Source organism: Catharus ustulatus, chromosome 28, assembly GCF_009819885.2.
Source record: "Catharus ustulatus isolate bCatUst1 chromosome 28, bCatUst1.pri.v2, whole genome shotgun sequence".
Classification (NCBI taxonomy): domain Eukaryota; kingdom Metazoa; phylum Chordata; class Aves; order Passeriformes; family Turdidae; genus Catharus; species Catharus ustulatus.
Window position 1 is genome coordinate 1,129,127 of NC_046248.1, and position 25,406 is coordinate 1,154,532.

Consider the following 25,406-nt stretch of genomic DNA (forward strand, 5'->3'; position numbering starts at 1 on the left):
TATTAATGGCTTGGTTCCTATTTCTTCTGCCTTCACTCAGAGCCAGGATTGAATGCACGAGAGATGAATTTTCGTGTTTGGACTCGGTTGTTTATTAATTCTTATCTGTAGTACAGAGAGTTCTGCAGCACTTCTAGCTAACAAGCTAAAAGTGAGAAAAATGTCAGCGTATCTTGCTAGTTACAAGGTCTTTTAAAGCCTAACTATCCAATTAAAAGCTAACATCTATATTATTTATACTTTTGACCCAATGACCAAACACCTGTGACCCGCACTGCAGTTCTTTCTATCCAACCAAAACTACTTCCTGAAAAAGAAGGAAGAAGAGCAGACGCCCCAGAACGTTCACCTTGTCCCATACCTATTACTATATTTTAAAACCCAAATTCCAAACCCTTCACCATGTGAAATTACACACTGCATTCAAACTACACACCAGTGATTCTAACTCTATCACTAAATTTGGAAGCCTTCTCTAAGACCTCAAGTCAAAAGCAGTGGTTTTTTGAGGGTCAGTGCCAGAAAGCACAGAGAGTTCAAAACTCCCAGGCTTCAGGGTCCCAGCAGTGTGGGGTGGTGCAGAGCCAGGCTCTGGTCTGCTGGGAAAGTGTGGCCATGGAGCCATCTCTTCCCAGTTCTCTCCATGGCTCCATCTCCAGGCATCATGCCACAAGAAACCAGCCCCAAGCTGGGCTGAAATGTCCTGATTTCCATCGGGTGGGATCTGCTTGGTCTGAAGAGGGGCCCTCCTGGGATGTTGTCTAGGATTAGGATGTCACACAGCAGCCCCTTGATCATCCTCCTACCACGCGTCGTGACAGCTCCAAGCTGAGGGAAGGATCAGCCCTTCCCACTGAGGGACAAGGAGAATGTCCCAGCACTCCTAATCACCAGGCCTTTCATTTCAGAACAGCAATATTTTGATAAGGAGCTCATAGTCCTCCTTCTCCACTTCTATGCTCTCCTCAACAAAAAGGACTAATTCTTTTCAGAGCACAATGGACATTCAAAGCTTCACTTACATAAAAGCAGCCGCAATGTCTCCATTTCTAATGAGTCATTGTTCCCTCGGTGAGTCCCTCGCTTCCTACTACAATACTCACTCCTCTTGGGTAATGAAAATTTAACTTTCTGCTGCTCCCAGTTGCTGGTTTGGGCACAGGAGGCTGCAAGCTGAAACAATTCAGGCAGGAACTCATGCAAACAGATTTCAGTCTTCAGAGAGCTTTAAAAGCCTGTCACCAATTCTAGCTTCAGCAGTGGAAGGGGCTTCAAGGTCTGCTGCAGCACAGACTGGGGCAACGCCATTGTGTTGTTGCCTTCCTCAGTTTTCTAGGTTGTAAAATGGGATTTTTGGGCCTTCTCGCCAACAATGGGCTTTGGGACATCTGAAAAGCAATGCCCTGGCACTGGCAGCGTCATTTCCCTTGGAAGTCACAAACAGAGAAGAGTCTCAGCCTTTGTTTGAAAGAACAAGGCAACATTACAGAGAAACACTGAAAAACAGGAGCCACAGGTGCAAAATCCATTAAGAAAATATAGAGTTCTAAAGTCTTTTTTCCTCTTTTTTCTTCCTTTAGCTTTTGTGAAATGCTTGTGACTTCACAGGGATCCTGCCTGGGGTCTTTGAAAGCAGGGTTACTGTTCTTTCCTGCTCACCCTTCACCGTGGTGCCTTTGCTGTCCCCTTTTACTGTTTGGGATTTCAGTGGCTGCAGAAGTGCCCCCATGAGAGACTCCTTGAGGAAGGCAGGAGCTTGGGGCCAGCAAGGTCCTGCTGGTGCCTGGCAGCTCCTCAGGGAGAGGGCAAAGCAGCAGCAGGAGGAGAGGGGAAGGCTCTGGGATCAAGAGCTGCTCTTGACCAAACCCTCACCTGGCACAGCAGGTGACAGCTTCAGGGCAGCTCCAGAGGGCAGCTGGGACACTGGGGTTGTGCTGGCCAAGTGGCATCATTTCCATCTCATTTCCATATCTGTTTGCTTTTAAAACAAAACCAAAAAAAAAATCAACAATGAATTCAGAGCCCTGATCTTTGCTTCTGCTCGTAGCAGTGCTGTGCTGGATGAACAGATCCTCACATGGAGACTCTCAGGGACAGAGTCAGTGACTCCAGTGAAGCTCCCAGGAAGCCAGGCATCAACTGAGTCATTTCTTGGAAAATATTCCAAGTCTTTACACTTGAGTGAAGGTGGGGTGTGGTAGTAAAGCAAGGCCCCAATTGGGTTGGGGGCACATGAATGTGTTGCTACATCTCCTTGCTTTGCTGTGCAGCACTTCCCAAATCCAGATTTAGGGATTCTTTGTGCAGCAGGAGGTGACAAGGAGATGGGTGATGAGGGTGATTCATGGTGAACTGTATCTGCTTCTGGGTTCTCAGCACAGGGAGGACCTGGAGCTGCTGGAGAGAGCTGCTCCAGGGCTGGAACCAGGCTGGGAGAGCTGGGGGTGCTCTCCTGGAGAGGAGAAGGCTCCAGGGAGAGCTCAGGGCCCCTGCCAGGGACTAAAGGGGCTCCAGGAGAGCTGGGGAGGGACTGGGGACAAGGGATGGAGGGACAGAACACAGGGAATGGTTCCCACTGCCAGAGGGCAGGGCTGGATGGATGGATGGATGGATGGATGGATGGATGGATGGATGGATGGATATTGGGAAAATTCTTCCATGTGAGGTTGGGCAGGCCCTGGCACAGGCTGCACAGAGCAGCTGTGGCTGCTCCTGGATCCCTGGAAGTGCTCAAGGCCAGGCTGGACAGGGTTTGGAGCACCCTGGAGTAGGGGAAGGTGTCCCTGCCCATGGCTGGGGGTGGGACTGGATGGTCTTTTAGTTCCTTTCCCACCCAAAGAATTCCATGATTCTATGAGGAACTCCTATCTTTGCAGAGATTTGGATTAGTCAGATATTTTTGCTGAAACTTTGTAAAGTGGAAGGAGAGAAACTGGGAAACTCCTGCTTGCCCAACAGGTTGGAATCAAACCTGCTTTGAAATCAAACATAATTTAATAATACTGTTTTAAATATTCCTAGAAAAATACCCAACTAACATCTTTCAGCCCATTTTCTTGTAGCTGAAAATGCTCAGCCTGCATTTGTAAATCATCCTCTCCCAATCTCCCCATTTTCAGTTATTTTCTGTCAAGTATCTTATCTCCCTTAAAACTTTTCTGCAAATTACTTGTTCCTTTGACATTAAGACATAAGCTGCAACGTGGACGGGCCTCTGATCTTCCAAACCCAGTTAAACCAGTAATCAGACTTTAAGCTGATTTGAAAGCGAGTTGAGCTCTGCCTTCAGTACTTTTTTCTTTTTTTTTTTTTTTTATCTGTGATTTAGGGAAAGATGATCCTGCTGTGGAGCAGGGACTGGGCCAGGTAATGCTCTTAAGGTTCTTGCACCCATCTTTCCTCTCCTGAGACTGAATCTGAGCTGTTTGTAGCTGAAATGGAGCCTTGGATGAATAAAAAAAATGGATTTAAGTGACAATTCTTCACACTGAATAAACACAGGGAAGGAAAAGACAGGAGACATATGCCATGTTTCTGCTCTGATTTTCAGTGGCCAGCAGCTCATCTTTACAACAAATCAAGAAATAAGAGAAAAAGGGAAAATAAAACATAAAAAGAGCTTCATTTCCAGCAGCAATTACCAAATGAGGCCTGTGCTTAATGGGCATTTGCAGAGGGCACAGACACCACTTTGTGCCTCTGCGTTCTCATTAGGGCTCGTGCAGCTCCCAGCTGACAACCTGATAATTCTCTCTGATAAAACAAATCTTTTTGGGTTATTGCTGCCTTCCTGCGCTGTCCCTGCTCGCCCAGCTCTGCCTTGAAAATTGTCAGGATTACAGAGTGAGCTGTGAAAACCCAGTCAGTGGGTGGAAAGTGTATATTAAAATAAAACAACAAAACAACAAAGCAAAACACCCACTTTTTCTGCTTTCTGAGTTTTCTCTCTCATCCCACTTTTCCCTGCTATCCTAGAAGTGCTTGTCCTTTATGAATCCATAAACAAAAAAAAAAAAACCCAGAGATTTTGATTCATATTCCCTTTCTGATTCATACTCCCTTTGAAATAAAGTATTTAAATCTTAACTCAGCACAAGGGTTTGTGCTGGTGTTAGAGGCCACCATGACTTCCAGCATATCCCAGTAGGAAAAACTGGAATCTTCTCTGGAACCTGTTGTGCAGGCAGCACCATGCCAAAAGCACCACTGTAGTCTTTTGGAGTATTTGGTGTAAAAATCAGGGTTCCTTGGAGATATGTGGAGATATAGACCTGGGATCTCTGAAATACCTGGGAATAAAGTGCCCGAGATGCTCCTGGAGATCTGCAAACATTTTGGCTGGGGTTTTTTACCTTCCTGTAATGTAAAGCATCTGGAATTTAGAAAGGGCAGCTCTGCTTTTCCCTGTCCTCCTTTAGGTGACTAAGAGCAAGCTGAAGCTATAATAAATTAAATTGAAATATAAGCAGTCATGTGGGGGCACACGTTGGTTCAACAGCGTGAGCTGGAAAATGATGGAGCTTTGGAGCCCTGCCCTGTAGGAAAGGCCCAGCAGCTCATCTGGAAACAAGTTCAGATGCAAGAACTTGTGTCACACTTAACCTTGGTCCCGGATTAATCATCAGTCAATTATTAAATGGAGTCAGTGTAAATTAGGATTGAATTGATTTGGGGTGGATCACATGAAGACTGTCCTGCTTTGAGAAATTGGTTTTAAAAAGCAATTTTTCCTCCAGCCCAGTCCCCTTCCATGGATTGAACAGAGAGTGGAGGGCACAGGCTCAGAATTCCTGCCTCATGCAGGGCCATAATTCCCACCCAGAGAGGCTCCTGGTCTTACAAACCCCACAGGTAACCCAGTGAGGGGCATTTCAATGGTTCTGCCTTTCCCCCAACATCTCTCTTTCCCAGATCTTCTCCTGAATCCAGAATCAGACCAAGACTAAGTGGTGGCAGAGCAATTACAATGCTCTACAATCACCTCACCCAAAGACTGCCCTGACAGGAGCCCAGGCACCAGAAGATCTGCCTGAAATGGCCCCACATTTAGGAACTTCCAACTTCAGACTGTGGCTCTGCAGGGGGATTTTGGGGTTGTCCCATGCACTCATTATGGAAAAAAAAAAAAAAAAATAGCAGGATTTAACACTTTGAATCCCTAGAATACTTTGAATCCTTGGAATGTCCAAGGCCAGGTTGGATGGGGCTTGGAGCAGCCTGGGATAGTGGAAGGTGTCCCTGCCCATGGTAGGGGGAGGGGTGAGATGAGCTTTAAGATCCCTCCAAACCATTCTGGGATCCTCTGACAAAGCTAAGGGAGAATGAAAATAAAATGTAATGCTGAGTAAACTCTGCTGCAGAAGAGGTTACAGAGACTGGAGTACTTCCCATGGAAAATGAGAAGTGCCATGTCACACCTGAGGTGTGAGACATCCCACGATGGCAGGGGATGACCTGAGTCAGGGATTGTTATTGCAGTGTTCTAGGGAAGGGTGAGGACAGAGATTTGTGAGTTTAACCAATGCAGATTCAGGGAAAGGCAGTGCTGAGGCAGAGCTGGGCCTTCCTTTCCCCTCCAGACGTGTGGGAAGCTCCCAGCAAATGCCAGGAGGTTACACCTGGGGAGGGAGGAGAAGAGCAGCAGTTGGTTGTTTTCCTGTGTGTTTTATAGCAGGTTGTTATCTGAACATCCTGATTTCAGAGAGCACACGAGGTGGGAGCAAGGCTCAGAAGCAGAGGACCAACATCTTCTTTTATTATGTGTAATATAAAATATTGCTGCTGCTGAACATCCTGCTGCTTCTCTGTCTGTGATCATTGTGGCTGAAACACTACCACCACAATTTGGAATAAAACAGTTATAGGAAATGCTGGTGCCTCTTGGTTGGAGCTTTTTTCCCCCAGGGAGAAAAAATTATTGCAAATATTTGTCTGTCACTAAGTGCTGTGTCCACTTCTGGGTCCTCAGCAAAAAAGAAAGATGTGGAGCTTCTGGAATGAGTCCAGAGGAGACCACAGAGGTGCTCTAGGGTTGGAGCCCCTCTGCTCTCAGGTTGGGAGAGCTGGGGGTGCTCACTGGGAGAAGGCTCCAGGGAGAGCTCAGAGCTGCATACTCCAATGTGTGCGTTGGGGGCCAATCTGTGGGAATATTGAGGGTGATGGCGATGGGCTGGACGGTTGGGACAAATGGAGAGATCTCTATAGGCAGGTCTTGTTGTTTGCAGTTTATTGCATAGGGCGTGGGTAAAGGGGGCCCTGCTTGGAGCTGCCAGCTCAGAGCAGGGCAGGAGGAGAGTGTAGGGTGGTAGGAGTTCTAAGTAAGAGAACGAGGTAAGAGAGGTAAGAGCTAGGAGAAGGAATTAAGAGCTAAGAGTTAAGAGATTAAGAGAGTTAAGAGAAGGAATAAAGAGCTAAGAGCTTAAGAGAGCGCATTTCCCGTTACAATACAATAAATTGTCTTCTGTGTTGAATATTCTAATTTCCACTAACCAATCTAAGATACAAATTCTCTAACATTTGCATGCAGCCTATAGAAATCGCTATATTACCATGTTTTATTGCTTTCTTATCTCTAAACCTTATCTCGGACCCTTCCTGTTACGCCTGGAGAGGGTCTCTGCTGGCTCTTTGGTATTTGTGGCATCTGGCATTATCTAAACAAAGGAAGGAGCCTTCAAGCATCCACATTGTTGCTCTCAGGCACACAGTTGAAAACTGCTATCATTTCTATCTCGCTTATGGTTTCCATATTCTCAAAATCCTTTGCTAGGCAATCACATTTATAAGGTTTTCCTGATTCATTCTCCCTAACACAGAGCCCCTTCCAGGGCCTAAAGGGGCTCCAGGAGAGCTGGAGAGGGACTGGGGACAAGGGATGGAGGGACAGGACACAGGGAACGGCTCCCACTGCCAGAGGGCAGGGCTGGATGGGATATTGGGCAGGAATTGTTTCCTGTGGAACTTTAAGGTCCTTTCCAACCGTTCCATCATCCTATATAATTAAGCAATCACATAATTAAGCACTGCAGAGCTCAGTTTCCCATTTGTGCCATGCCAGGAGCATCCTGGACCATTGCATCCCAAGGAAGTGCATTGAGTTGGAAACCCCTGGAGAGCTGACAGGGTGCTGCTCCTCTCTTGTTCCCCTGCAGGCCAGGCGTCCTCGTTCACGCAGCAGCCCCAGGACCAGGTGGTGATCGCGGGGCAGCCGGTGACGCTGCTCTGTGCCATCCCCGAGTACAATGGCATCGTGCTCTGGATCAAGGACGGGCTGGCCCTTGGAGTCGGACGGGATCTCTCAAGTAAGTCAGGGCAACTCCATAAACAAAGAAAGCAGGAGCTCGCCTTTCCCAGCATTTATTTGTTTTCCATTTCAACTCCAATCCACCCAAAAATAGGCACCGATGCTTGGAATAAACCAAAATCTGTTTCACTCTGACCTGAAACAAAAAACTGTTGGGTCCAACAAATGTCACCTGACCCTTTGAAAAGTCCTGGTTTGATTTCCTTGGAAACTAATGTCACCTTTCCAAAATGTGAGATGAAATGTTTCATAAATGTTGAAAGTGACTGCTTTGATATTCTCAAAAATTAGAAGAACCAAAAAGTATCCTGAGTTTGAAGCAACCCACAAGCCTGTGTTTGCTTTAGACAAGTGTTTGTGGCTTCCTCAAGCTTTACTTTTGGCAAATTATAGTTTGGTGACCAAATTCCTCAGAGCTCACATTCCTTAATCCCCCACCCACACTGTTATTGAGGGTTAATTGCAGGTGGTGAAGACTGGTGCAATACTGCAGAAGTTTAGAGTTTATTCTGTACATTTAGCTGAAAAACACTAATTTGGAACTGAAATATTTTACATGAGTAAGGAGAATGCTGGAAACAGCCTAGGAGGACATGGAGCGCTTCAGGAGCTGCAGTGTCCCCCCAGGCTCTGCAGAGTTTGTACACGTGTGACACTGCTCAGCTCCTGGTGACCTGAGAGAGTTTTCCCCAAGGCAAGAGGCAGCATTCAGAAACCAAGGGAGGCTCCATGCTTTTTGGTCTCCAGGGACCCTTCTCTTGCCTAAAGTGCAGTGCCTGCTTCTTCTTTCCCTCTACTTTTTATTAATACATATAATTGCTCATTTACAGCTGTGCCCAAGTGAGCAGCCCTGGCTTCGCCTGTTTTTCAAAGCTCTGAGCCACAATTTTTGCATCTATTAGAGAGCTGAGTTTTCCATGCAAGACCTTGCAACACGACTGGGTAACAAGAGCTCCAGTGAAGTAGGGAGCTGATGTGAATGACTTCCACAATTAATGGAGCCAAGGCTGCTGGAAGCCACAGGAGCTGCCAGCTCGCGTGATACCAGCTCAGCCAGTGTCTAATTAGCACAATACAAACAAACCCATCATTTGTACTTCTCACGGTTCAGGAGAGCAAATCCTGCTGTTGATAACTCAAGGAACAACAGAAGCACGAGTGTGTGCCAGTGCTGTATTACACAGGGCATAGGGCACAGCAGACAGTGGGGTGGCACCTTGATGTCCATCCTGTGTGTCCAGCCAGGCTGACCAGGGCTGCTGATGCCCCTAGACACCTGCCCAGGCTTTACACAGAGCTAATCATGATTGTATCCCAGGGTGTCACAGCTGACTTCAGGAACTGAGGCTCTTCCAGGATGGGTTGCAGAGGAGCAGGAGGTGCTGGGTTTCCTGGTTTTTCTTGCCTGGTTTTTCTTGCCTGGTTGTGAATGTCCTGGCCTTGGAAGGGTTCAAAGCCAGGTTGGAGAAGGCCTTGAGCAATCTAATCTAGTGGGAGGTGTCCCTGCCCATGGCAAGGGGACTCAGGTTCCAGTGATCTTTAAGGTCAAAACCAAACCTTCCAACACTTAACATTCTATGAGCCCACGATTCCTTGGGATTCAGTTAATGCTCCTTCATCAGCACTATTTTTGTGAATCTGTAGCAAAACATGCAGTCTCTCTCCTGAATTTGGCAGGTTCTTTCTCCATCTCTCTTCAGGCTGGCTGCCAAGGATGGGAGGAAGCTGCCTGTATCCTGGGAATTGCTGTGGGGTGCTGGGGCTGTGCTGCCCTCATCCCTGGGCTCGTGGCTCCAGCTGCATGCTGACCCATGCTTTGCTTTGGCAGGTTATCCACGCTACCTGGTCGTAGGAGACCATCTGTCAGGTCAGCACCACTTGAAAATCCTGCGAGCTGACCTGCAGGATGACGCCGTGTACGAGTGCCAGGCCATCCAAGCAGCCATCCGATCCAGACCTGCCCGGCTGACCGTCCTGGGTGAGTCCCAGCTCCTCACACGCCCTCAGGGCATTTGCTGGGGGTTTCACTGCCCTCATGGTCACATTTTGACAAAGTGTTTTGTTGCTGGATCAAGAGGACTGGGAATGAATCCGTGGTGAGAGCAGTGGGGAAGCAGCTCAGTGCAGAGAACAGGATCAAAGGAAGCTGCTTGGGGAGTGAAGCAGTTCTGGGGTGGAGTATGACAGATCTAGGAGTAACACAGGCACCACGTGTTTGGCACTTCAGCTTTATGGATTTATGCCCCAATTCAAGAGAGTCTGTCCATAAATTTAAGGATATGAAGAGTGTCAGTGTCATCACTTATGTGTTACCCTGCCTACACGACTCCACCCCGTGAGGAAAGGCTGGTTTCATATTATTGCAGTATTTTTAAACAATCTACATACTAGTATTTTATCACCCTCCATTTCTCAGTAATTTATCTTTCCCGTGAGCAGCACAAGAGGATATTACCTAGTACTGCAAACTGGAAGTGGCTCCCAAAGTCATGTAGAGGACCTTTTTGTGTGGGAGATGGGTGGGGAGCACTGGCAGAGCTGGAGAGCTTTGTTGGCCATCTGGCAGAGTGGGAGGGAGGCTCTCCCCACAGGAGTGCTGGGAAAAGGCAGGCACGTCAGCGAGGCTTCCCGGCATGGACATGGCTTCAGAGAACTTAATGAAAATAGTATTTTTCTTGAACAGCTTGGACAAAACCCAGTCTGTATTGTTACTCCCAGATTCATCCTGATTATTCAGCCCTCAAAGCGAAACCATTCATATATTTAGGTTTGTTTAAATTGAAGATTGGATTTCTTTTTTCCTTGTTGTTTTTATTCCTGGTTAGTTTCTAGGGAGGAAAAAAAAACCTTTTAAAAATATCCAAATCAAGAACTTCAGTGCTTTTAGTCAGATCAATACTGATTAGTTTTAAGCACCCAAAAGAAGTGAATTAAGGTACCAGCTGTGGTTGAAGATGCACCTCACTGGAGTCTGCACTATGAAAATGAGTTCAAATTCCTGGTGTGCAATTTCCCCTGCATTTGTTTTCCTCCCTCCACAACCCTACAACGTTCCCTACTCCCAAACTTTCACAGCTGCCATCTCTTCCTTCCCTGACCCTGACGATAATGATGATTTTCTTTTGATTCCTCCTTCTGCTCAATCAACCCTTGGCAGCAGCTCAGAGCTCTGACATGTGCCCATACATGAAATAATCCTGGAAATGAATGGGAAAGGGGAACGTTGTCTTGCTCACCGACAACCCCTCCTTCGCCTGGGCTCCCTCCTTCTGTTGTGAAAGCAGAATACATTGCGGGAGCCAGACAAAAGAAATAATGTTATTTAATTAGAGCTAAAGATTTCAAAACTAATTTAGTCCCAGGGCGTACGTCAGAGCTGCTGCGAAGCGTTGATTGAGCAGAGAGATGTTTTTATGGATCAAAAGGAAATCGTTATTATCTTTGGGGTTATGGAATGTGTTGAATAGATGGTAGTTAATGTTTATGTGGATATACATGGTAGTTGCTAATTGGTACATTTACCTAAGATGTTCAGCAACTTATATTTGCAGAGTGTTTTTCCTTTTAAGAAAATTAAAGTTACAGCATGTTCAATTTAGGCCAAATCGATCCGCCAGTGTGGGTTTGCAACCCACTGAAAGCTCATCTTTAACTTCAGGGGTGTTTATGCAGATGTTCTGAGGGGGGAAACTGCTCATGGCCCCAGGGCTGCCAGAGCTCCAGGAGCATTTGCACAACACTCTTGTGGATGCACCGGATGGGATTGTTGGGGTGTCTGTGCAGGGCCTGGGGTTGCACTCAATGATCCCTGTGGGTCCCTCACAGCTCAGGAAATTGTGTGGTTCTATTTTAGGCTGGTTGGGAAGGTAGGAGTGATGACCCTGCCTTTGCAGGGGGTTGATCAGCAGCTCTCACTGTTCCTTTGGCATGGGGTGTCCTGTGCTGGCAGCGAGGGCAGGGGCTGCTGTGGGATCTGTGCTCTGTGTTCTGACCCCAGTGGAGGGACAGAAGTGGCACATGAAGAGTAGAAGCCTTAAGCCCCTGTGTTTCTGGCAGCTGGGGACAATGTGCAGCCTGTCAGGCTGAACTCACCATGTGACGGGGTAACATGTCTGTGAAAGGGGAGAGACATTTCTGGTGCCTCCAGATGTGCAGTACCACCAGCTGTGCAGGCATCTCTGCTCTTAGCACGCAGTGTGTGAGCCTGCTGGAGTAGTGAGCTAAGCAGCTGTGTCTGGAGGGAGCTGGATCTCTCAGATTCCATCTCCCTGGGCTGGGAAGGGATGAGCCAGGCTGTCTGAGCCACTTACAGGAAGATGCCTGGGGGGAGTTCCTTCATCCCAGTCTGCCCAGCTTCACCTGAGGCTGCAGATTTCCCCTGGGCAGGAGAAGATGCCCAAGGCATCTCTGGAGGTGGGTGCAAACCATGCAGCTCTCAAGGATCACAGCAGAGGAAGAGCTGAGAGGCTCTGGTGGCTGGGGGCTCTGGTGGCTGGGACCCCAACATCTGCTGCTGGTTTCTCAGTGAATCAAGGGCTCTTTGGCCAGCTGGGTGTTAGAGGCAGTTCTGGGGAACTCTATCCTGCTCTATCATCCTCAGCCTTGTCTCTGGAAAAACAACCCTGCCTGGTTTTTTGTATGGTTGGTGCTGCTTTGTCTGTCCTTGCCAGTTTTCCACTTCCTTGGTATCAAGAAATCCCCTAATGCCTCCCGATTCAGGCTCCAACTGCTGTCATTCATGTATGACAACAGCTTTATGGGGCTGATGCCTCCTACTTCCCTGCTCAGCTGCAGAGCTACACCATATTTTAATTAAATATTTAAGGTTTTGTCACTTTGTTTTCAAATCTACATGGTTAAATGTAGTGGAACAGATCATTCCATAGCCTTGGAAGTCCAAACACTCAAACAGACGAGCCTATTGATGTCATCAGCATCAGGGAAAATCTTTTCTTTGGGAGTTCCAGGGAGAAATGTTGCTGGGAAATGTTGTTAATGCATCCTAAAGCTGGAGGGTTCCCCTTCTCCAGGCCTCCCTCACCTTCCCTCCTACCATTGCCCAAACTCTCTGGGGAAGGAGTCACTGCTCAATCTTGTCAGGATATCTGCCCCAAGGAAAGAAGGTTGATAAATCTGATGAGATGGGATTTGGGACATATGGAGATATTCAGATTTTCTGCAAGCAAAAAATGTCAAGGCAGTTTGGCAGGGGAGCCCAAGCCAGGCAGGCTCTGGGAAACCACTGGAGGGCTATTTGCTACCTGGTACATCTCTAATGGCAGGGCTGCTTAATTTATGATCTATTTAACTAAGCCAGGGTATTAATTAAATAAAGTAAGAGCCTGATTAGAACTTGGAGAAATTTAAAAATAAAATCAGGCTGCAATCGAGCAAAATTGCAAAGCAAACACTTCGGCTGTAACCACTGGAGAGTTCCCTCCGGTCTTCCATCAAAGCTCAGAGCAGGGAGGGCAAATACAAGAGATTATATTGCCAACAGATGTGTGTTGTTAAAATATGCATCTGCCAGCCGTGTAGCTTCAGGAGCCAGAGGGCTCGCTCGTGGATCCTTCTGCACTCGCGGGACCGTGAAGGAATTGGAGGCCCCGGCAGCCGAGCTGGGATTTGCAGACACGTTAATTAGTGTTGAGTTCCCAGATCTCGGAGGCAGCCAAGCGAGGAGAAACTTTGAAGAGAGCTTTGGTTTTCCTGGGAGGGAGAGAGGAGGGAGAGGAGAGCCCCAGCTCGCGGTGCCGACGTGGTCACAGTGCGGTGACATCTCAGCCTGCAGTGACACCTTGGCCTGCAGTGACATCTCGGCCTGCGGTGACATCTCGGCCTGTGGTGACACCTTGGCCTGTGGTGACACCTTGGCCTGGGTTATGCCTTGGCCTGCAGTGACAGCCTGCAGTGACATCTTGGCCTGCAGTGACACCTTGGCCTGCAGTGACATCTCGGCCTGGGTTACGCCTTGTCCTGTAGTGACACCTCAGCCTATGGTGACACCTTGGCCTGTAGTGGCATCTCAGCCTGTAGTGACACCTTGGCCTGTGGTGACACCTCGGCCTGTAGTGACACCTTGGCCTGCGGTGACACTTCGGCCTGCGTAGGGCTGGCAGTACCCGCTGTGCCTGGAGGATGGAGGAACCAGGACAATGAAGCAGATGGATGATGAAATGGCTCCTTTCCTTCCTGGCAGCTTGGCAGGGGCATCCCAAGGCTGTCCTGGTCTGTCCTCCCAGAAATGGGCACCTCCAGCTCGGCCACATCACCTCAGGCTGTCCCAGGAGGCTCCCAGGCAGCACTTGCCTGGCACAGGGAAAATGTCGGTCCCAGAGGTGCCAGTGGGAGATTGGCCACAAGCAGAAAAAGGGAATATGAGGGTGTGAGGAGGGGGGCAGGGGTGCTGCTTCCAGAGACTTAAGGTGAATAATTGATAGGCAATTAACTTGTACCTTCACCTTTTATAGTCTAATTCTCTCTCTCTTCCCCTCCACGGCCTCTTCTAATATTAACTCTATCTTCACGTGTGTCCCATTAGGAATAAAGCTTTCTTAAATCAACATGAATTATTTAACTCTACAGATTAAGTTAATTTGAAGTGAGAGCTCCTGTCTCTCTTGCACAAGGCAGGGACAGGAGGAGGGTCACTGGGGTGTCAAGTGCATCCACATTCAATCACGGCCATTTTCTTCTTTTTATTTTATTTCTTTTTTATTTTATTCCAATCCTCTTTCTTGCCAAGTCTTTCCAGTCCTCTCCTGCAGAGCAGAATAAGCTTACCCATTACCAAAATGATGGTTGGCAGCTTGAGACATCTGCAGTTCCCAGCTTTCAAGCTCTTTAGTGGAGTTTGATCAGGAAATAAAGAGGTTATGTCCTGGGTAAGGCCTTTTCTCAACATTTGTTTGTAATTCTGAGCTGCAAGGAGAAAATATGAGGAGGTGATGTTTCAAATCCAGAAACAGTTCAGCTTGGAGCCCTTTTTCCACACTTTTTAATAGAATTCAATTCTCTGAATGCAAAATTCAGAGCATGTAGAGCTGGGATGTCAATTCAGAACAAAAAAAAAAAAAAAAGAAGTGATGAAAATGTGATCATTTTCTTCCAGACAGTCTCTTCTCCTTGAACAACTCTGGGTCTTCACAAAGCTGCATTTTCTGCTGGGAATATTTTCAGTGGCAAAACAGCAACTGGCTCTACTGGGAATGAAAGAGAAACATCAAACAATCGAGTGCAAATCCCAAATAACCTAAATATTTGATGTCATGTCTGAGCAGCTTAAGTTTACAGCTCTCTGAGCCAACTCCTTTTGATAGCAGAGGGTGGCCGGGTTTCCTTGCTCATGTCCCTGGGTGGCTCTGGGGTGGGAAGGCATCTCCATGGGATTGACCATTCCTGCCAGGCAAACCCAGGGGCTCCAAGGTGAAAGGAGCCACTGCCTTGAGCCATCTAGAGCTGGGAGACAGACCACAGAGAGGGACTGTGGGCTAAAAAAATGGGTCTTGAGATATCCTCCCAAGGTGGGTTTCACCTGAGCGTTGGGAAGTGCTGCTTCCCCCATTCTGCAGGGGTTTGCATCCTGTCTGTGAGGAGGAAGAGAAGGAGATGGGAAGGCAGCATCTGCATGAGCTCTGCTCTCCTTACTTTGAGGGAGAAAGCAAAATGACATCTTTACATCCCCAGTAAGTACATCTGGGTTGCTAGTGGGTGCTAGGTGCTAGGATGAAACTCTGTGGGACAGAGCCACCCACCTCAGGCCCTGCCAGGGTCATAGCAGAGGAGTAATGACCACAGTCGTACAAACATGGGGGGAAGAAAGCTAAGGAAGGAGTTTGTTTCATCTTACAGACATTAAAAATTATAAATATGATAGAACCATGGAATACTTTGGCTCGGAATGGTTATAAAAGATCCTTTAGCTCTGCTTCCCTGCTCTTCCACTGTCCCAGGTTGCTCCAAGCCCTGTCCAACCTGGCCTTGAACACTGCCAGGGATCCAGGGGCAACCACAGCTGCTCTGGGCACCCTGTGCCAGGGCCTGCCCACCCTCACAGGGAACAATTCCTTCCCAATATCCCATCCATCCCTGCCCTCTGGCAATGGGAAACAATTCCCTGTGTCCTGTCCCTTCATCCCTTGTCCAAAATCCCTCTCCAGCTCTCTTGGAGCCTCTTTAAACACTGGCAGGGGCTCAGAGATCTCCCCAGAGATCTCCAGTCGAGCACCCGCAGCTCTCCCAGCCTGGCCCCAGAGCAGAGGGGTTCCAGCCCTTGGAGCATCTCCATGGCCTCTTTGTGCCCACCCTGGCAGGTCCATGTCCCTCCCCACAGGACAGGGCTGTGTCTGAGCAGGGGCTGGTGTTCACCCACATCAGGGAAAGCTCAGCAGGGCCAGGATGGCACTAAGCAGATGCTGCCTTTGCTCCCTCAAACCCTGATCCAGATGGACTCACACAGTTCTTACAAACTTTGTATTTTCTTAATGCCCTGGGCCCTGGGGTTGACTGATGCTGGCTCTCCCATCAAAGCTTCCCTTCCCTAAGCCCTCAGAGCCACACCAGCACTCCTACCTGCACACTGGAGACTGAAGTACCACAGAGTAAATAGGAAGAGACACGGATAGAAATGATTAATGTTCGTGTTCCTGCACCAATCTGTGATTCCTTGTCTCGATGCAGGGAGGGCATCGTGGTTCTGACCCGTGGTTTTATCGAACACGAAGCATTTGGCTTCTCTCTGCAGTCTGCTGGGCTGGGCTGACCTGATGGATGTAAAGCACAGAGGGCTGATAAAAAAACCTTTCCAATTTTTAGTCATCCCTTTGTCTCTTCCCAGCCCCTCGTGCTGGCTGTGCCCCTGCCCTGGCCCCCCGTTACTCCGAGGGTGCTGTGAAACGATGTGTTTGTGTGTGTCCTCTGCTGCTGTGCCCATCACTCGTTCCTGTGTCTGCACCCCCTCTGCATCTCTCTGCAATCCCCCACTCTGCACAAACCATCTGGGGGGCAGCGGTTCCCTCCACATCACACCAGCCTTTCCCTCGGCTGCACCCAGCACCTCCAGCTCCCTGGGATGCCAGGACAGCGAGCATTATCGTGCTTCATGCGCTTTTGACTCGCTGACACCTCTCATCCTGCACCAGCCAGACCCCCCGCACGAGCAAACCCCGCTTTGCTTTCACTCCTACGCACGATTCTGCCTCTTGCCAATCAAGACCCAGCTCCCCCATCTGCATCCTGCCCGTGCTCCTCTGCATCTGCATCTGCGCTCACAGCGGCGCCTTTTGTGCCTCTCCCAGCTGCGATGCCGATGGCAGCGCCGGGAGCCCGGTGGGTTGTTAGTGACCTGACACAAGTATTGACCGCCTCTCCCCTTGTCAGCCGCCACAGAAGAACGAGGCTCTCGGAGCGTGACATCACCTGAGCGACAGCCCCCGCTTTGCCATCGATCGCCCGGGTGACAAATGGACCGGCGGCTCGGCAGGGCAGGACCGGCCGGAGCGGAGGAGCCGCTCTGCGAGAGGCTGCCTGAAGGCACCCCAGCCCTCTGCCCTTGCCCGGCGTGAAGGAATGTTGTTTCCTTGGTTCCAGGAGCTTGGCCGGCCCTTTTTGCTTGTCTTGCATTTCCCTGCTCCGTGAAGTGCTGCCCAGCCTTGCCCCACTGTGCCTGAGCTTCTCTGACATCCACCGCATGGTTCAGACCCCCCAGCAGAGCTGCCAGCATTTCCCATCTCCCAGCTCAGCCAGCACCTCCCAGCTCCCAGCATCTCCCAGCACCTCCCAGCATCTCCCAGCTTAGCCAGCATCTCTCAGCTCCCAGCATCTCCCAGCTCCCAGCATCTCCCAGCTCAGCCAGCATCTCTCATCTCGTGGTGAAGGAAGGGTTGGGAGCCCTGTGCTGGATCTCTGTTACACATCCATCACAGTGCATTCCTGCTGCCCCTCGCTTTTGGTGCCCCTGTCAGCTTGATGGATGCCAGCCTCCCATCCAGCAGGAGCACTGGGATGGGTTTGGAGCTGTGATATTCCTTTTGGTTCCAAGTAGGCTGTAAAACTACACAGTCATGTCTTAATGAGTGACCTGTGGGTGTTCTTGGTAATTAACAGGAGAATAACCTCTCCTGCCTCAGGATATTTCTCACATGTGAAGATTGAAAAATGACCCTCTGGAAGGGGCTAGTACTTTTTTCTTTTTTCTTTTTCTTTAAAGGTGAGCCTGATGTGCTCAGATTTGCCCCCTTCAGTGGGCAAAGAGAGGTGGAAAGCATGGACATGGCATTGGATGATCCCCCCAGGACTCTCCAGCCTCCTCCTGCTCCAGGGAATTGGGCTGGCACTCTCCCCCAGAAGCAGCCACAATATCAGGTTCCTTTAAACTCAACTCTGACCTCCACAGAGAGAGACAAGGGATTCATGGCAAATTATGGATTTAACACCTATGATGAATCCCCATTACAGCATGAAATGAGAAAGGAAAATGTAGCTAAATGGAAGATTTCCCCTGGGCAGCAGGAGGCTGCAGCTCCTGAGAGGCTGGAGAAAATAGAATGAAAAAAATGGAAAAAAATAAAGAGCTAGGAAAAACCTTGTTCCATTAACTAAATATTGCAAAACCTTTGCAAGCCACTGCTTACAGGTTAGCAGGGTTTAAAGGCCAGGGCTCAGACCTGTGACACATCCAAGGTTTCCAAATCCATCCCCTTGGTTGTCATGACAAGGGGAAATGAAATACTGTTGATGATGGTCCCCTGGGGGCTCAGAACAACTGATCCCCTGTCTCTGGGGCCAGGACCTGCCCTTCACTACGTTCTGAGTGTAGCCTGACCCTGCATCAGTCACCTCCCTTTGAGAAATGCCAATGGAGCATCAGAAGGATTAAAAAAATGCACTGAAAAGTGCACTTTTATCTTAGACCAGGCTCCTGGCTGCCAAACATGAGATTTAAAGCTAGGTTGGACAGGGCTTGAAGCAACCTGGTCTGGTGGAATGTGTCCCTGCCCATGGCATGGAGGTGGAATGAGATTATCTCTAAGGTCCCCTCCAACCCAAACCACTCCAGGGTTTTACAACTCTAGAATAATGCAGCTGGAGATGAATTCCCACAGGGACAAGCTGTCAGTAGCTGCCACTTGGTGGCTTTCCTGGAAGTGCAGGAAAGAAGACAGGCTTTAGCAACCAAACAGGAGAGGAAAATCGGGGCAGGGGCTCTCAGAGTGCTGCCAGCTTGGCTTGTCCTATGGGCAGAAAGGGAATCCAGTCATTTCTGGCTTTAATGGAAACACACATGGCCTGGGGTCATTTCTGTGGTGCCAAAACTTCCATGTACAATCCTTCAGGTCCCTCAGGCTCAAATCCCTCCCTTAAAGAGCAGGAAAAAGGAGCAGGGTGAGGCAGGAACAGGAGCTTTTGGGTCATGGATATGATCGCTGGGTTAGCATAGAAACACATAATCACAGGATGATTATGTGCAGGTGCTTTTATTGAAGAGCTCTGGGAGTCAGGGTACAAACCCAAATCTGACTCCTACATGGATTTGAGAGGGACATATTTTTATACCCTTGTCATTATGTAACTATATAATAATTACTAAACCCATATTGTTCTATTGTATACATTGATCTTATCCAAGCACGGATTCTTGTGATTTTCATCAGTTCCCCAAAATCCCCTTTCTCCTGATTCTTGTTTTGATTACATCACTTCTCATTATTCTTATTATGATCAAACAATAATATATTCAATTTACCAAGCAATTACTACATTTAACAATCATATTATTTATCACATGATGATTACGCAGGTGCAGTTTCGCATGATTCAATAAGGACAAAGCTCAACATTTGTTCCCAGGGCCTGGTTTCCTTTCCCAACCCTACTAGACCCAACCTTTCTTTCCACCCCCTGAATCTATTGTATATAACTCCCATGATTTTAGAAACATTTTCAGCCCTATGCTATCACCTGCACTCGCTGCGGCTCCGGCTGCGACAGGAGGGCATCCAGGAGCTGGGCGCAGTCACTCATCCCCGGGGTTGGGCAGCGGCCAAGCAGAAACACTGCAGAGTCACACTTGTGGAGACAAGTGTCTGTAATCTCCACTGAGCCATAAATCATGGAGGAGCTGAACTCTCCTCCCCGTGACCCCGTGGATCTTCTCCTCGTCCTCACGGCGCTGCGGTGGGTTCGGATAATCCCGGGAACATCCTCATACCCGAGGTGGCTGTTTCTTTATTCAGGTTGTTGCTAGGGAATTCTGCAGAGATTTCTCCTAGTGGGTGAGAAGTGACTTTCAAATCAGTGGCAGCATGAAAAAATTGCGATGGAAAAATGAGAGTCTTTCATGAGATCCCATTTAATTGCTAACAAAGACAAAAATCACAGCTCTCACATTTGGTTCCCCAACAAAACCCAGAGAGCAGCTGCCCCGTACGTATCTGATTCCAACTGGTAGGTTTTAAAGATACAGAAGGTATTTAATGATAATGATAATGATTTACATTTATATAGTGCCTTGTATCCGCTGGGATCCCAAAGTGCTTTATACATGTATGGATAAAAATATTCTGGATAACAAGCACTCCATCCATCACCAAATCACAACCCCATTCCTGGCGAGGCTGCAAGCTGTTCAGGAAAGAGTTGTTGCATTTCCAGAGCCACTCTCTCTCCTCACTCCTACAGCACTTGGGGTGCTCTACGGTAATTTTGTAATAAAACCAGGTGATAAAAACACTTTAAAAGCAACAATGTGATAAAAAAAGGAGAACCCTCAGTGTCGTAAAATGACACAGAGGAACAGAAGGGGAAACTTGAGAGGGAGAAGGTTATAATGATTTTCAAATAAAACAGAGCAGGTTTGGGTTGGATACTAGGAAGACATTCTTTTCTGTGTGGGTGGGGAGCCCTTGGCATAGGTTGCCCACAGAAGCTTCCCAATCCCTGGAAGTGTCCAAGGCCAGGTTGGACAGGGCCTGGAGCAACCTGGGATAGTGGAAGGTGTCCCTGCCCATGGCAAGGGAGTGGAACAGAAGAGATTTAAGATCCCTTCCAATCCAAAGTATTCCATTATTCCACAATAAATAGGGACAGATGCCATCAGGAAGATCAGCTCCTGAGGAGAAATGTCCTCCAGCTGCTCTGAGTTAGAAGGTGAAGTGCTTGGCCAGCAGGAACAGCCCCAAAGTATGGGTACCATCAGAGCTGGGTAGTCAGGGACCTCCCAAAATTACTTTGGAGGCAGCAACACAAGGAAAAATCCTGACACCTGTTACCCCAATGATGCTTTGTCCATGCTCTGCTTTGTCCTGCTGTGGAGCAAATCTGCTCCCATGGGCTGGATGCAACTCAGCTGTCCCCCAGCAAGCTCTGCCCATGCTACTGTGTTTTGGTGCCTGTCCTGGGAGGGATGAAGCCTTCCCAGCCCAAAATCCACCATCTGGAAGGAGCCCCTCAGTTATGCCCCTTTGGTGGCAGCCTCTGGCTCAGCTGGGCCTGGGAGGCAGGCGAGGGGAGGGGAGGACGGAAGGCAAAGAGAAATCGAGGCTCTCAGAGACATTCATTCAAAATTCATAGGCACAAAATTGCAGTCTGCATGGATTTGTTTCCTTTGGAAAATTACAGGAAGCTACAGGCACCAACAACTGTTATTCAAATAGCCACTTTGGATGATTAGGATGGCAGGAGGCTGTACTTACACATGCAGACCCAATATAATCAGGCATGAGGCAGGGTGGGAAGGCAAGGCCGGGGAAGGGAAGCTGGAGGAGCTCAGAAGAAAAAACAGCAGCAGGGTGGGTGTGTGGGAAGAGCCACGGGGCCAAATCCAGCCCCAATGCTGGATGCAGCAGAGCAGCCACGTAGCTTCCAGGTTTGGGGGGAAAAGGAGAGCACAGAGCTGGGAGGTGACTCCTGGGGGAAGTTTCTCAGCCCTCATGGGACAGCATGGGTCAGCATCATTCCTGCAGCAAGGGCTTTGCTCTGCCCTGCAGAGATCCCAGCCCAGGAAGCAACACAGAGTCACAGAATTCACAATGGTTTGGGTTGGAAGGCGCCCTAAAGGTGACCTCATTTCAGCCTTCTGCCAGGGCAGGGACACCTTCCACTATCCCAGGTTCCTCAGGTTCACCCTCCTCACCTCCTGCTCTCCTGCCTTCCGGCACAAAAATCCATCATCACTGCCCTGCCTGTTATAAATCAAGAAAAAAAAAGTTTTTCCCCCACTGAATTTATTTCAAAAAAAAAAAGAAAGAACTTTAAAGCCACACACACGCAAAACCCTGAGCAAATACTGCTTTGAGGATTGGCCTGTGGGTCAGCAATGAAACGCAGCCAAAACATCTGAGCCATGAAGGGTGAAAATTGTATAATAAAAGTAAACTCTGCAGTACAAGCAGAGGAAAAACTCTTGGCTTTGTACTGGGGAGCTGCTTCTCTCCCTTTTAAAACGCTTCTCTGCAGCAGCAGAGCTGTCGTGCGGTGCAGAGCAGCCAAGAGCGTCTCATCCTCTGCGGCAGCAGCTCCCGCTCAGCGCAGCCCTCTCCTGTGCATGGATGGGTTCCAGCGCCCGCCGCGCCTTCGCAGCTGCCTGGAGGTGTGGGGCAATGTTTGCACACAGGCCTCGAGGCCCATCTGCAGTGCCAGCAGCCTTGGCAGCGGCGCTACACGTGGCTTGGCAGGGTTTGGCTGGAAGCAGTGGGAGCAGCGGGCACAGGCACCCAGAGACGGGTGTAAGAGTTGAAATGAGGGATGCGGGACTTTAGGTGGCTCTTTAAAATGTGTTTATTTTATTCAGCTGATGCAGCAATTCACGGGTCCTGGGTGACAAGAGCCCAGCCCACAGCTTTTTCAGCATCAGCTGTGGGTTTGTCTGAAGCCGACTCTAGTTCTGGTTACAATGCATGATGTACAGTAATTTCACGATTATAAGCCGCATCCTTTTGACTAAAATTTTGGTCTGAACCCAGAAGTGCGGCTTATAATCAGGTGCAGCTTATATATGGATGAAGTTCAGAAATTTGCCAACCCGGAAGTGTGAGCCCGCAGCAGCTCCGAGCCGAGCCAGTAAACCCCACGATCCTGTGATTCTGTTACTAATTGGCAACTTTGTGAAAGTGGATCCTCACTGCGAATGAAAGTGCAGTTTATAATCCGGTGCAGCTTATATATGGACAAAGAATGAAACGCTGCCGACACCCAGACGTGTGGCTTATAATCAGGTGCAGCTTGTAATAGTGAAATTACTGTACTTTTCATTGCAGAGCATCTTCAAACATGACAACCAATCAATATTAGTATTACCTATAGCCTATCACAACTACTAACATTGCCGTATTCATGTTACTATTTTCCAATCACTAAAAGTTAGTGTGTTACAGTTTAAGCTAGAAGTTGTTTTTCAGTTTTCTTTCAGTGGAAAATTTTGAGATCTTTCTTTCTACTTGCAATAGTGTTTTGGTTTCATTTGCCTGTGAAAATCTTTTTGCTTGGTAAAAACATCTTCTGTTTGAGGTGGATTTATAAAAACCCCTTCCAACTCGTTTTGCCCTTTGGCTTCTTAGTTATCTAGTAAAACTGGCTCAGCAACTCTTTTCTTCTGTATCAAAATTTGCTATAATTTCTATTCCTTCTTCAGATTCTACATTCAAAGATCTCTCTGTTACACATACATATCTGTGAAACCTTCCTGTCAAATCCTTATCCTTCCCAACAGGTGGGAATCCCAACCCACCAGGGCCCTCAGCCCTGCAGCACGAGGGTCCCACCTCCTCTCCCTGCCTGCAAAGGCTCCAAGGGGGAATGGCTTTAAACTCAGAGATTTGGGTTGGATATTGGGAAGAAATTCTTCCTTGTGAGGATTTCCCAGAGCAGCTGTGCTTGCCCCATCCCTGGAAGTGTTCAAGGTCAGATTGGATGGGGCCTGGAGTAACTTGGTTTGGCAGAAGGTATCCTTGCCCATGGCAGGGGGCAGAACTGGATGAGTTTTAAGGTTCTTCCCAATCCAAACCAGGGTGGGATTCTGAGATTCTGTCATATCTGTGATGTCAGTAAAGAGAGAGAAGCAGATGGAAGAGCAAAGCTGTAGTTACGGTGAAAGTGGACGGGGGGGATGGTGGCAGTGGGATTTTCTGGAACAACAGAAGGTGTCCCTGCCCAAGTCAGGGGGTTGGAACAAGGTGATCTTTAAGGTCCCTTCCAGCTCAAACCATTCTGGGATTCTATGATTCTATGGGCTTATGTTCCATCCAGCTATTTTCCTGGCAAGTCAGCGCTGTTCTAAAGCCCCTTGCTTTAGAACAGAGGTGGATGTGGATGTCTTGGAAAGGAGGAAGACCTAAAAGGACAAAGCAGGAGGTCTGGAAGTTGACTTTCAAACATGTTTAGAAGGCAGCCTGGTCATCCTGCATGTGCAAGGAGACCTCCACAGAGCCTGAGGACTCTCTTCAAACACAGCTTTCCCCCTCCCTGCAGCTTTTTGGGGTGACCTTGAGCGTGTGTTGGCTGGACACGGTTGTGACAAGCTACTTTTCACATCCAGCCTCTTTCTTGTCTTTACAAGTGCTTCTCTCTTATCTGGCAGTATTTTGCAAAACTTCACAAGCTTTTAGTGGCCAGACTTTTGCTAAGAGGCTGTTGATAAATCTGGAGTAGGCAGCGGGAAGGCTTTAGTGACGTATTCTCTTCCTTTTGACTGGAAAAAGCAGCTTATCTGCTTTGGAGAATACAGGTTCTTCCTCTTTATCCACACTGAAATCTTATCTAAACTGGTTCAGGTGGCAGAGCTGAGAGAAGGAAATAATTAAGCAAGAGACAGGTGAAATGCTGACATTATTATTACTTAAATGGCCCAAACCTTTTACCTCGTGTATTTTTTATTATTATTTTATGTTTTTTTACTGCTGGTGACATATAACAAGGGAGAAATCGGTTTTTCCAGGTTATCTCACCCATCCACACACTTGCCACTTCACCCCCCTCCTCCCCACCCAAATATAAATCTCGTTTAACTGGTTCTGTTGGCAAGACAGAGAAATAATTAAGGCGAAGGTGGCTGCAGTGTTGATGTTATTACTGTAATGCAGCAGCCTGTTTAGTTTCTTTGCCAATGAAATGCAACCAGGGGAAAATCAGTTTTAAAGATTACCTCCCAGAGATGCAAATAAAGAAGCGGAAACCATGTAGTCAGGAAGAAATGGTCTCAAACTAGGAAACATTTCAAAGTCGGTGACAGTCTCTTAGGGGCTTTTAAGACCACAATTTACCTTTTGACTGCATTCTATTTTCTCTGAAATCCTTTATTCCCCTCTTATTTATTGACTGGAGAGACAGCACAGAAACGAGAAAGTGATTCTCCAGCCGTTGGTCTTAAAAATCCATAGAAGGAAATTGTTCTCAGGAGTGCGGATTTTTGTTGTTGTTGGGCACTTCTTTTTTCCTCCCTCCTTGTTTTTAGCCCTCTCTGTGAACCAGGTCTTAATTGACTCACTTTGCCATGGAGGGGCCTCGAACTGGAAGGGATCAAGGTCAGCAGCTCTGTCTGGGAGTGAGAAGCCCTGATTAGAGAGGTGGGAGCCATGGTGACAGCACAGCAGGATGCAGCACATCCTGCTCCAGGCCAGCTCGGGATGGAGGTGATGGTCTATCCATCCACACACAGCAACAGCAGCTGAACCACAGGGATGTGCTTCAAGGGATTTCTTTTGTTTCAGGGATGGCACTGCAGGTTGGGAAATGGGCATCTCTGTGCAGGATTAACATCCTGCTCTCAATGGAACATCCCACTCTCAGATTAGTATCCTGCTCTCAGATTAACATCCTGATCTCAGATTGATATCTCACCCTAAAATTAACATCGTGCTCTCACACTGGCATCCTGCTCTTGGATTATCATCCCTGGTCTTGGATTAGCATCCCTCTCTAAAATTAACATCCTGCTCCTGATTTAACATCCCAGATTTAGATTAGCATGCGAGTCTGAGATTGGTATGCGACTCTCAGATCAGCATCCCACTCTCAGATCAGCATCCCACTCTCAGATCAGCATGGTGCTCTCAAATGAACATCCTGCTCCAGGTTTAGCACCCCTCCCTCAGAGCAGCATCCCTCTGGA

The 25,406-nt window shown here is 48.2% G+C and overlaps 1 protein-coding gene and 1 long non-coding RNA gene across 5 annotated transcripts in view; one reads left to right on the plus strand and one right to left on the minus strand.

Annotated features, from left to right (window-relative positions):
- The window catches only part of KIRREL3 (kirre like nephrin family adhesion molecule 3), a 359,049-nt gene that overhangs the window by 251,346 nt on the left and 82,297 nt on the right, over positions 1–25,406 (plus strand). For all 3 annotated transcript variants that reach the window (XM_033081525.1, XM_033081526.1, XM_033081527.1), the window contains 2 exons: positions 7,152–7,301; positions 9,132–9,281. In XM_033081525.1, the coding sequence (XP_032937416.1) occupies positions 7,152–7,301; positions 9,132–9,281 (300 nt within the window). The remainder of the gene's footprint in view (positions 1–7,151; positions 7,302–9,131; positions 9,282–25,406) is intronic.
- On the minus strand, positions 13,969–19,708 carry LOC117008026. 2 transcript variants are annotated; one of them, XR_004420240.1, is made up of 3 exons: positions 19,262–19,708; positions 15,875–16,065; positions 13,969–14,502 (listed from the first exon to the last, which is right to left on the minus strand). It is a non-coding gene; the product is annotated as an uncharacterized LOC117008026 (long non-coding RNA). The 2 variants fall into 2 exon arrangements; XR_004420239.1 differs by having other exon boundaries at positions 13,969–14,505.